The following is a 13,243-nucleotide window of genomic DNA, read 5'->3' as shown; positions in this document are numbered from 1 at the left end:
CACTGCCTTAGCTGTGTCCCAAAAATTCTGGTATGTTGCATCTTTGTTCTCATTAGTTTCAAATAATTTCTTGAAACCTTAATTTTACCCAGGATTCACTTAGGAGTAGGCTACTCTATTTCATGTAATTGTATCATTTTGAGTGAATTTCTTTGTCTTAATTTCTAATTTGATTACACTGTGGTACGAGAGACTTTTTGTTATGATTTCATTTCTTTTGCTTTGCTGAGGAGTGTTTTACTTTCAATTATGTATCTGATTTTAGAGTATTTGCCATGTGGCCTTGAAAAAAATGTATATTCTATTGTTTTATGTGGAGATATCTATCAGGTCCATTTGACCCAGTGCTGAGTTCTGGTCCTGAATATCCTTATTAATTTTCTGTCTCAATAATGTATCTCATATTGTCAGTGGTTTATTGAAGTCTCCCATTATTATTGTGTGGGATTCTAAGTCTCTTTGAAGGTCTCTGAGAAAGAGCATGCTTTACGAATCTGGGTGCTCCTGTGTTGGGTACATATATATTTAGGATGGTTAGACTTTCTTCCTGAATGGAACCCTTTACCATTATGTAATGTCTTTGTCTGTTTTTTATCTTTGTTGGTTTAAAATCTGTTTTGTCAGAAACTAGGATTGCAACCCCTATTTTTTTTCTGTTTTATATTTGCTTGGTAGATTCTTCTCCATCCCTTTATGTTGAACCCATGTTTGTCATTGCATGTGAGATGGGTCTTTGGAAGACAGCATACAAATGGGTCTTGGCACTTTATCCAGTTTGCCACTCTGTGTCTTTTAATTGGGGCATTTAGCCCATTGACATTTAAGGTTAGTATTGATATATGTGGATTTGATCCTGTCATCATGATATTGGCTGGTTATTTTGCAGACTTGCTTATGTGGTTGCTTTTTAGTGTCACTGGTTGTGTACTTCAGTATATTTTTGTAATGGCTGGTAATGATCTTTCCTTTCCATATCTAGTGCTTTCTTCCAGAGCTCTTGTAAGGCAGGTCTGGTGGTAACAAATTCCCTCAGCCTTTGCTTGTCTGAAAAAGATCTTATATCTCTTTTGCTTATGAAGCTTAGTTTGCCCAGATATGAAATTATAGACTGGAATTTATTTTCTTTAAGAATCTTGAACATTGGCTCCCAATCTGTTCTGGCTTGTAGGGTTTCAGCTGAAAGGTGCTCTGTTAGTCTGATGGCTCCCCTTTGTAGGTGACCTGGTTTTTCTCTCTGGCTGCCTTTAACATTTTTCTTTCATTTCAACCTTGGAGAATCTGATGATTATGTGTCTTGGGGATGATCTTCTTGTGAAGTATCTTACTGGGGTTCTTTGCATTTCCTGAATTTGAATGTTGCCCTCTCCGGTAGGTTGGAGAAATTTTTCTGGATGATATCCTGAAATATGTTTTCCAATTTTGTTCTATTCTCCTCATCTCTTTCAGATACACCAGTGAGTCATAGATTTATTTGGTATCTTTACATAATCCCTATTTATCTGAGGTCTTGTTCTTCCTTTTCATTCTTTTCTCTCTGCTCTTGTCTGCCTGTCTTATTTCAGAAAGGCAGTCTTCTAACCCTGAGATTCTTTCCTCTGCTTGGTCTATTCTGCTATTAATACCTGTGATTGCATTATGAAATTCTTGTAGTGTGTTTTTCAGCTCTAGCCAGTCAGTTACATTATCCTCTATCCTGGCTATTTTGTCTGTCAGCACCTGCAACATTTTATCATGATTTTTAGCTTCCTACTTTTCAAATCTTAATGCTAAGCTGGAATATTAAAAAATAATATGTAGTATGATAGCAGACACTTTTTATACTTTCTTAATTTTAATAGAAATATGCACTAGTGTTTTATCATTAGTATGATGATTTCAACTGGCATAAAATAAAAAAGCATTCTGTTATTTTAATAAATTATATTTCTATTTTAACTTATATTTAAAATAGTATATATTAATTTTTTGTTCTTATGCTCTGTATTTTTGTGATTTGGGAATTTTGCCATTAGATTGTTGTATGGGTTGGAATGACTTATATCTCATTTATCTGGTGTGTGTGTATTTGTCCTATCTTTATGTTTGATATTAGGGTTATTCCAGGTTTTAAGAATTATTTGTTGAACTTTACATTTTTTCTATCATTTGAAAAAGCATTGGACCTTTACTATAAGTTTTTAAAAATTAATTTAATTGATGTTTACTATAAATACAATAAAATGTACACATATTTAAATGTACTTTGATTATTTTTTGTTGTTGTTGTTGAGATAGGTTCTCCTTCTGTTGCCCAGGTGAGAGTGCAGTGGTGCTACCATGGCTCACTGCAGCCTTGATCTTCTGGGTTCAAGCAATCCTCGTACCTCAGCCTCCTGAGTAGGTAGGACCACAGATGTGCACTACCAGACCTGGATTTTTACTTTTTTTTTGTAGAGACATCATCTTGCTACCTTACTCAGGCTTGTCTTGAACTCCTAGCCTCCAGCTATTCTCCTGCCTTGACCTCCCAGAGTTCTGGGATTACAGATGTGAGCCACTGCACCAGGCCTAATGAGTTTTGAAAAAATAGGTGCACCATACTTCTTATGATATATAACAACCACAAAGTCAAGATATAAAACATTTCCTGCACCCTTAAAAGTTAGTTAGCTTTTTGCAATTAATCCCTTCTATACCTCTGGTTTGATATAACCCAGACCTTCTTTATGACACTAGATTAAATATTTCTTTTGTAGAATTTCATATACATGAAAATTTAAAATATGTGCTTTTTTGTTTCTGGAGTCTTTTGCTCAGCATAATGCTTTTGTGATTCATCAAAGTTTTTGCATGCATAAGAAGTTTATTTCTTTTTATTGCTGGGTAGTATTAAATTACACAGACATGCCACAGATTATTTACCCATATAATTCTTGATTGATTTTTTTTAAACAATTTGGTGTCATTATGTAAAAAAACAACAAAAAAAAAGAAAATGCTATGAACTCATAAATGTGGTAAGGACATGTTTTTATTTCTCATGCATTAACATCCACAAGTTAATTTTTGGGGTCATGTAAGTGCATGTTACATTATAAGAAACTAACAATAATTGTATCATTTTGTCATTTCCCCCAGCAATGTACAAGGGTTTCAGTTGCTTTACATCCTCATTGGTTTTGTCAGTTTTTAATGTTAGCCATTCTCCTGGGTATGTAGTGGTATATTATTTTGATTTTAATTCACATTGTTTTGATGACTAGTGATGTCGAGTATTATTTCTTGAGCTTCTTAGACATTATGCCATCTTTTGTAAAATGTCTTTAATTCTTTTGCTGATTGAAACATTGAATTTTCGTATTATAATACATATACATGTTAGTATAGATACAAGTATTTTTCGGATACACAAGTCTGCATATTCATATTCTTAACAGTGTCCTTTTAGAAGGTATGTATTATTATGTAAAAGTCCAATTTGTCACTTTTTTCTGTTTCATGCTTGCTATGTATCTTAGAGTCCTTTGCCTGTGCCAAGATTGTTAACATTTTCCTTAAATATTTTATATACATCGCCTGTCCTTTGCCAGATAATGAGGCTGAATGAAAGCAAGCAGAGCTTGGAGAATGAGAGAAGGAGGATGGCTCTAAGTTCTCTTTTATTCTAGACTTGGTTTAGTGCCATTTAAACTAAAGTCTGACCATTCTAGGGATCCTACTGAATGTCCCTGCCGTTTATTAAGGTCTTCCTACTTTGCCTGGTTGCAACTTCAATCTCTCCTAGTCTAATGTGACCTTGAAAATTGTTCAGCTTTCAGCTCTTTGTGGTTCTATCCCATGTATGCAAAGGATCATATCCAGCAACATGTGGATCCAGCAACATCCAGATATAAGAGACCCTTATGCAGATTTCAGAGCTTTTCTTCTGCCTCGCTCCTTCCTCTCTGACACTTTGCCTTTCAAATTCTAGTTGTCTCAGACTTCCCAGAGTCTGATGTTTCTCCCCAACTTGACAAGACTGCTATACTCTGATTAATTGAGCCCTTTTTAAACAGCAGTCTGGAAACGGCCTCTAAGCAGAAAGCTGTGAGTTTATAGGGTTCAAATACATTGCTTCCCTTTCAGCAATCACAATTCTGTGTTTTTTGTTGTCCAGTGTCTAAATTTTTTTCCCATATATTTTATCCACTGTTCTGGTTGTTTACAGCAGTAAGGCAAATCTGGGATGAGATATCTATAATGACAGGACTTGGATTCTGAATGTTTTGTTTTCTTTCAATTGTGGTCAAACACACAGAAAAAAATGATCATTTTAGCCATTTTTAAGTTTATAGGTTAGTGGCATTAACTGCATGCACACTGTCATGCAACCATGATCATCATCCATCGCCAGAATTTTTTATCTTTCAAAACTCAAATTCTGTACCCATCAACTCTATATCTATTAAATATAACTCCTCATTTCCCCTTTTCCCTCAGCCCAGGGCAACCACAATCCTACTTTCTGTCTCTATAAATTTGACTGCTTTCAGTATCTCATTTAAATTGAATCATATGGTATTTGTCCTTTTATGTTCAGTTTATTTTCACTTGACATAATGTCTTCAAAGTTATTCTTATTGTAGTATGTGTCAATTTCACCTTTTCAAAGCTGAACAATATTCCATTCTAGATATCTACCAGGTTTTGTTTATCCATTCACCTGTTGATGGATACTTGTGTGGCTTCCACCTTTTAGCTATTGTAAATAATGCTTCTATAACATGGGTATACAAATATATTTTCCAGTTACTGTTTTCAATTCTTTTGGGTGTATATACAGAAGTGGAATTGCTGGATAATATGGTAAGTTTATTTTCAATTTTTGAGGAGCCACCATACCACTTTCCACAGCAGCTACACCATTTTATATCCCCATCAGCAATGCACAATGGTTCCAATTTCTGTACATCCTCACCAACAGTTGTTATTTTCCATTTTTGTGTGTGTGTGTTTTTAGCAAGTATCATAATAGGTAGGAAGTGGCATCTCATTCTGCTTTTGATTTATATTTCCCCAATTATTAGTGATGTGATATTGAGCTTCTTTTCGTAAGCTTATGGAACTTTTGGATATCTTCATTGATATGTCTATTTAAGTTCTTTGCCCAGTTTTAATTGGGTTGTTTGTGTTTTCATTGTTGAGTTATAGCAGTTCATTATAATATTCTGGAATTAATCCGTATCAGATATATGATTAATAAATATTTTCTCACATTCAGTGGGTTGCCTTTTTACTTTGTTGATAATGTCTTTTGATGCATAAAAGTTTTACTTTTGATTAAGTCCAATTTACTCATTTTTTTTTTTGTTGTCGCCTGTGGTTCTGTTCTTGTAACATTCAATAAATCAATGCCAAATCCAAGGTATGAATGTTTCCCCCTTGTTTTCTTCTAAGAATTTTTACTGTTTCAGCATTTTAATATATTTGTCTCTTGTAACAGATTTTAACTTAGTTAATTTGCTTGATGTTAGTGCAGCATTTCTGCTTGCTTTTAGTTACATTTTGCATTGAATATCTTTTTACATTCTCTAAGTTTCAACCTATATGTCTTTAAACCTAAACTGAGTCTCTTGTAGATAACAGTCTGATCCTGATTTTTATTCATTCTGCCAATATGTTTTCAGTTGGGGGGGTTGTTTAGTCTACCTACATTTAAAATTATCATTGATAGCAAAGCACTTATTTTTTACCACTTTGTTATTAGTCTTCTGTATGTCTTAAAGCCTTTTTGTCCCTCATTTCCTCCACTACTGCCTTTCTTTGTGTTTAATTGATTTTTTTGGTAGCAGCATGTTTTGATTCTCTTCTCATTTTCTTTCTTAAATATTCTATAGATGTTTTCTTTGTGATTACATTGAGGATTGCAAATAATAGCCAAAAATCATTACCTTTTTAAAATTGATACTAACTTAACTCCAATACCATAACAAAATTCTCTACTTCTTTCCAGTTCCACTCTCCCCTACTTAATTTTACCGATGACACAAATTACATCATTATATATTGTGTACCCATTAACATGCATTCATAATTATTTTTATGCATTTGTCTTTTAAGCCCTGTACAAAATAAAAACTAAAGTTACAAAGCAAAATTGTTTTTATTTGTCATATATTTGTCTTTTCCACAGAACCTTATATTTTTGGATTTTTTTATGACTTCTAGTTACTTGTCTAGTATACTTTCTTTTAAATGTGAAGGACTTGCATTAACATTTCATGTAGAGTGGGTCTGGAGGTAAGGAATTCCCAGCTTATTCTTGTGTGGGAATGTTGGAATGTTTTAATTTCGTCCTCATTTTTAAAGGATAATTTTGTTGGATATGGAATTCTAGGTTGATAGTTTTTCTTTCAACATTTAAAATATATCTTTCCATTGCCTTCTGCCCTGCAAAGTTTTCTGCTGAAGAGTCCACTTATAATCTCATCAGGGATTCCTGTAAGTTTTTGTTGTCTAGAATTTTATTTTTCTTTCTATTCCTAAATCTAGCAGAATTGAATCAATTTAATGTTCCTTAAGAGTTTGACAATACATTAGTTTAACTTGTGTCATTTGATAACTGTTTTTGTTGTTGCTGTTGTTGTTGTTGTTTAGTTTTTTGTTTGTTTTGAGACAGAGTCTTGCTCTGTTACCCAGGCTGTAGTGCAGTGGTGTGATCTCGGTCACTGCAGCGTCCACCTCCCAGGTTCAAGCGATTCTCCTGCCTCAGCCTCCCAAGTAGCTGGGATTACAAGCGCCACAACCACACCCAGCTAATTTTTGTATTTTTAGTAGAAATGAGGTTTCACCATGTTGTCCAGGCTTATCTCGAACTCCTGATCTCAGGTGACCCATGCAGCTCGGCCTCCCAAAGTGGTGAGATTACAGGCGTTAGCCACTGCGCCCACTGTATCATTTGATGACTTTTGTTTTTATTCTCTTTACTTGATATTAATGTTGCTGATGAAATCGACTATATGATGTCACAGTAATGCCAAAATAAAATAAAAATAAAATAAAACTCTTAACCCTCAGTGGGATTTGATGTTAAGCAGCTATTACTCACACTTGTGGAGTCATATGGGAGTTGGTTAAGTAACACTGTTTTTCTTGGTTCAATGTATGTCTGGCTATTGAATGACTGTCAGTCAGCTGGGGTGACTAGAACCTAGCACATTGGAGGACTTTGCACTGTTACACCTGTCTTTCCTTTTCTAACAGGCCAGACTAGGGATGCTTTTGTGGTGATAGCAGAGGTTAGGACGTCCAAGCCCATATGCACAAGCTGATTTTAAGCCTCTGCTTGCATTAAGTTTCCTAAGGTTCTATTTTCTAGGGCAAGCCCTACATTTGTGTCCATATCAAGGAGTGGAACAAGTCACCCCACTTATGATGTAACTAAAATTTCTAAGAGAAATGAGATGGATTCAGGAGTGGTGAATTGGTGCCATTATTGCACTATAACACACCAAGCTATTTTATTTTTATTTTGTATAGAATATACTTAGTTCTGTATTTATTTAAAATTGCCTGTGTACCTCCTTTAAATATCTTGTTACTTTTTAAAACAAGTTTATTTTTATTTTTTGCTTTTTAATAGGCAAGGTACAGAACTGCTCACATATTATATATATTCTTTTCTCTAGTGTAATTTCATTGTTTTGTTTCATTCTTTCTACTTTATATATTTCCATTTTCACTTCTTCTTCTTGTATATGTATACACTGTTTGCTATAACTTAATATTTTTTGGTGTGTAGAAATTCATGTGTACTATTTTACATAGCACAGCAGTTAACATTTGAGGTTTTTAATATCTTTTTAAAACCCCTACTTATGTATTTATGAATGTTGAAAAATAATAATCTTGCAAATCCCTCAGTTGATGAATTTTTGCAACAAGCTTACTTCCTCTATGTTTTTAACTTATATCTCATCTTGTTAGTATAATTTGGAAATACTGTGCAAGAATGATTTTTGATACTGCATTCATGTTTTACCCAGTTTCATAAATTTAAAATCAGCATCTAATTTTATTCCATACTCATTTTCAATCTTTGTATACTGAAGGTTTCTCTGGATCTTGTCTTTGATAAATCTACATTTATTTAATAGTGACAATGTCAGGGACTGAACTATGCTTTTTATGAGTGGTGTACTTTAGGAAAGGTATAAAATGATTAGGCCACAAAACATTCCACTTTATGACATTTTTATCTATCTCATGTTTTGCTTTAAAAAAGAGAATTATGAAGTCATTATAACTTTATTCCTTCATACAAATAGAGATTTGTAACTTGGATTTTCTGCCTTGATATTTTTAGGATATTTTTCTCTTTCATCGAAATCCAAACCAGTTTCTATGAAGTCTCTTGGTGAGTCTGATTAACTGATTTTATCTAGATTATGGTGGGTCTTTTTCATGTGCAAACCCCTGTATACAATGATTTCCTTAGTTGTTGTAGCTGCTACTTTCTCTTACCCTCAAGTGTTTGCCACCCCCACTTCAGGGGAACAGCAATCATTTTTAATTTGAATAAGCAGACACTGTCCTATATCTATGTTTCCCTTAATAATTTTAATATCTTTCTTTCTTCATTTCTTACTATAAGAAGAGCTTTCCATGTTTGTTATAGCATTTATAATGCAAATTTTAATTTTGCAATTGCATTTTTACTTTTTCTGAATTGGAATATTTCATTACTCGGTTTTTCATCTGATCCTATTGTTGTTTTCTTAATTTTTTTTTTTTTAAAACAGATCTTGCTCTGTTGCTCAGGCTGGAGGGCAGTGGCACGATCTCGGCTCACTGCAACCTCTGCCTCCCTGGTTCAATCGATTCTCCTGCCTCGGCCTCCCAAGTAGCTGGGATTACAGGCATGCACCACCATGTCTGGCTAATTTTTGTATGTTTTACTCCTGCTCCGGTTTTTGAGATGTATTTTTTCTTGCATTCTAATGAAAAATATTTTATATCTGTTAATAGGTAACAGATATGTTTGTTGATTATATTAGGTGATGATTTCTTTCTCTTATATTTATCACCAGGATCCTACTGGTTTATTCCTCATTACTCATTCTAGGGCCAGGTAAAATTGACTTTAGCTTGGAGTGGACCAGCACTTTGGATGTATTGATTGGTATTGATATGTATTAAATTCTTGTCAGAATTCCAGGTGGTGGGAAGGTGGATGTATAGATTTCCCACACAATTTGCACAGTGTAGCATGCATTCATATTGTATTGTGTTTCAATATATTTCTCTTCCTCATTCTCTGATATTTACAACAAATGAAATAATTTTTCCAAATATCTCTCAGCTGTTAACATAGGAATGGAATGCAAGTCTTGCTTCTCCTTCATTGCCTTCGTTATTTCTCTTCATCTAATCATTTGTGACAATATTGTGTATATACTTGAAAACTAGAATTATTGTAAGAAATGCATGTTATCTCAGTATTAAAATAATACATGTTACCTCTTGTTTTGCTATGTTTTTCTGGGATAGATTCTTTAAAGTGGAATTACTGGCATAAAGTGCATTAATACTTTTGTTAATTTTTGGTATGGATTGAAAAATTATTTCCTAAATATTCTTATCAAATTAAAGTGCTAGAAGCAGTAAGAACATATACTATCATCTGGAAAAAAAAACCACTATGGGGATTATCTGCTTATTATGAAAAAAAATGGAATCACAAAAATCTGTGAAAAAGAAAACAAAAGGCAGTCATCATTTCATTGTCTAGCAATGACTATTGCTATTCATCTGGTTTAGTTATTTTATTTTCTGCCCTAGTTCTTTCTAGGGTAGATAGATAAGTATATAGAGCAATATATAGATAGATAGTTAATAGTAATAGAATGCACACATGGATGAAAATACTATAAGGATGAGATTTAAGATGTTTTACATTTTTGTCCCATTATACATAACCCAGCGATTAATGTCTTTACACTTATTACAAATGGTTTGTAAGTCCTAGAAAGAAAATTAAGAAAAGGATTTGTTAAGTTTTTGTGTACAGTAAACACACATGCAAAATTTCAAAGGAATGTTGTGTCAACTTATGATCTCAACATTCATGTTATATTAATATTTATTATTTAATTTTTTGAAACATTTTAAATTTTATGGGGAAAATATTACTTTATTGTTTTGTATTGATGACTAGACAAGTTAAATATATTTTATTCTAATGCTTATTATACAAGGACTATTCTGTAAAACTTTTGTTAAAGTTTATAATCAATGTATCAATTTTGATTAGTACCCATTGCACTTTATTAACAATCTTATTTTCACTCACACCCATTACTATTATGTTTTCTACAGATAAAAATCTCTTCTTAATTTTTTGACTGATCACATTTATATTTTCCATTACTTTTGGTTCAGAAAATCTTTTTACATAATTAATACATTACCTTAAACATTGCAGTTGCTCAGTAAATTATGTTGAAGGGCTCATGAAATGAAACCCTCCCTATCCTCCACATTTAATTCTGTTCTTTGCAATAGCAACAGGAATAAAATACTATCCCAGTACTCAGCTTGACTGACATTTTCTTATTTCAGAGAATAAAAGACCATGCCTTGAATTCTCTCAGCTAAGTGTAAAGGATTCCTTCAGAGATTTATTTATTCCAAAAATAGAGACCATTCTGATGATGTATACAAGGAACAACCTAAACTGTGCTGAGCCACTGTTTGAACGCAATAACTCACTTAATGTTAATTTCAACACACAAAAGAAAACAGTCTGGCTTATTCATGGATACAGACTAGTAGGCTCCGTCCCATCATGGCTTCAGAACTTTCTAAGGATTTTGCTGAATGAAGAAGACATGAATGTAATTGTAGTAGACTGGAGCCGGGGTGCTACAACTTTTATTTATAATAGAGCAGTTAAAAACACCAGAAAAGTTGCTGTGAGTTTGAGTGTGCACATTAAAAATCTTTTGGTAAGTCTGGGAATTTTATGTATTATACATGCTATACAATATATTATACATGCTATACAATATACAGTGTGTTACATTCAATACCACAAAGTGATAATAAGCTATATACTTTTCCTCATAAGCATTAACAATTACTGGTTTGATATACCAATGTATGCAGCCATCTTTTCTTTGTCTGCCTAAATGAATAATTCTGTACCTAGACATATCCTGTGCTATTTTTAAAACATTATGTTAAAATTTAGTAACTATTAGGTTTTATTTAAAAATCTTCTGAGATTTCTTTTAACTCTACCTATACCAACCTCAGAATAAAATAGTTATCCTATGTGGGTGGGAGAAATAAACTTTATAATTATTACATTCTTCAGGTATCTTTTAAAATATATGGCTAAAATATTTGCATATAATCAAGTGTGAATTGGTAAAAGTAAAGAAAAATCTTTTTTTTTTTTTTTTGAGACAGGGTCTCACTCTGTTGCCCAAGCTGGAGTGCAGTGGCGCAATCTCGGCTCACTGCAGCCTACACCTGCCAGGTTCAAGTGATACTCCTGCATCAGCCACCCGAGTAGCTGGGATTACTGGTGCCCACCACAATGCCCAGCTAATTTTTGTATTTTTAGTAGAGATGAGGTTTCACCATGTTGGCCAGGCTGGTCTCAAACTCCTAACCTCAGGTGATCTGCCCACCTTGGCCTCCCAAAGTGCTGGGATTACAGGCAAAAAATCATTTTGAAAAGTAGCATACTTCTGTCAACTTTGGAGGTGGACCTCAGATTCATTCAAGTCTGCTCAGGATTTGAACGGATCAAATAAAGTTCAGGCCAGTTCTATGTTATCTGCATTGTGAATGATTTTTGTTTACTAAGTCAACCCTTAGGGAGATCCATGTCTATCCTAAAAGAAAGTAGGTAGTTGTGGGTACTTGAGAGAAAGAAGGGTGATATCTGATTTGGTGGCATTATTGGGCTTGAAATTTGAACTTGAGTTGTGTTGTGCTGAACTTTCAAGACTGTGCTAAAAATTGAACAAATAACAACGCTTCCAAGAAGCCGTTATATGTAGTGGCCAGGGGTCAGACTGGATGGGTTCAAAGTGTATGTCCATCTTTTATCATCTGCATAATTTTGAACAATTACATAGCCTCTCTGTGCTGCATTTCCTTATTTGTACATATAGAATAACAAAATGTTACAAAAATATTTATATGAATATTGAATTAATATATATGTGCTTAATCAGTGGGTGACATTTAGTAATCATTGAGTAAGATCAACTTTCATTATTATTTTTACACCCCCAAGTTTGGACAAAACAATACCATTGCTGTAGAGAGACAGAAGAGGTAATTGATTCCACCATCCCCACCAACAGACTATTAATTACGTCATTGATTTTTCCTGATGTTACTGGTGTTTTCTCAACTAATAAATATGTGCCTCAAAGTGTGGAGAATGTGAATATTAAATAGAAATATTTAGGAAAATTTGTAATATTAGATAAAATTCTAACAGTGCCTTTGCTTACAGAGGCTTCATATTACAGAGGAAGATTTAAATGACCAGCAGCACTGGAGTTTCGAGAGATACTCCCTCATGTTTTGGGGCTTGGCTGTGAGAAATCTGAAGAAAATCATAACCTTGTGCCTTGAAAGCCTGAGTGTAGTTTTTCATTAGTGGCAAGCGCTCCACATCTTTCTGTAAGCCATCAGACATATCACTGTGTGGGCTGGACCATGATCTGCCCACAAGTCTCACAATAGCTCCCTAAGAGTGTGGTGGAAGTACACTCTCATGTAGTCTTCTAATTTCCCTTCCTGGAGCTGAGACTAAGAGGTATTCAGATGTTGGCCTTGGAAGATTGGACGCATCACTCCTGAGCTGGTGATTAGGGGAAGTCACCTAAAATCCATGAAATTAATTTCATCATCTCTGAAGTGAGAATCATTATTGAACTTTTGTGACTCTTCCCAAGGTTTTTGACACAGCCTGATCAGATAAAACAAGAAGGCAAATTAGCATAAATTTTGGAGTGAGACGTAGGCTTGTGTTTTAGTCCATTTGGGCTGCTGTAACAAAATACCATAGGGTAGGTAGCTTATAAACAACAAAAATTTATTTTCATAGTTCCAGGGTCTGAGAAGTCCAAGGAGAAGGCATCAGCAGATTCAGTGTCTGGTGAGGGCCCAATTCCTTGTTCATAGATTATGCCTTTCCACTGTGTCCTCACATGGTGGAAGAGTAGAAGGAGATCCCTCAGGTCTCTTCTATCTGGGCAGT

At 34.0% G+C, this 13,243-nt stretch overlaps 1 protein-coding gene across 2 annotated transcripts in view; it reads left to right on the top strand.

Moving 5' to 3' along the window:
* The window catches only part of LIPI (lipase I), a 106,160-nt gene that overhangs the window by 22,597 nt on the left and 70,320 nt on the right, over nucleotides 1-13,243 (top strand). For both annotated transcript variants that reach the window (XM_063659625.1, XM_063659626.1), the window contains exons 3-4: nucleotides 8,324-8,374; nucleotides 10,579-10,964. In XM_063659625.1, coding sequence (XP_063515695.1) covers nucleotides 8,324-8,374; nucleotides 10,579-10,964 — 437 coding nt within the window. The remainder of the gene's footprint in view (nucleotides 1-8,323; nucleotides 8,375-10,578; nucleotides 10,965-13,243) is intronic.

This window comes from Pongo pygmaeus, chromosome 22 (genome assembly GCF_028885625.2).
Source record: "Pongo pygmaeus isolate AG05252 chromosome 22, NHGRI_mPonPyg2-v2.0_pri, whole genome shotgun sequence".
In the NCBI taxonomy this organism is placed as follows: Eukaryota; Metazoa; Chordata; class Mammalia; order Primates; family Hominidae; genus Pongo; species Pongo pygmaeus.
This window is presented reverse-complemented; position numbering and strand designations above follow the sequence as displayed.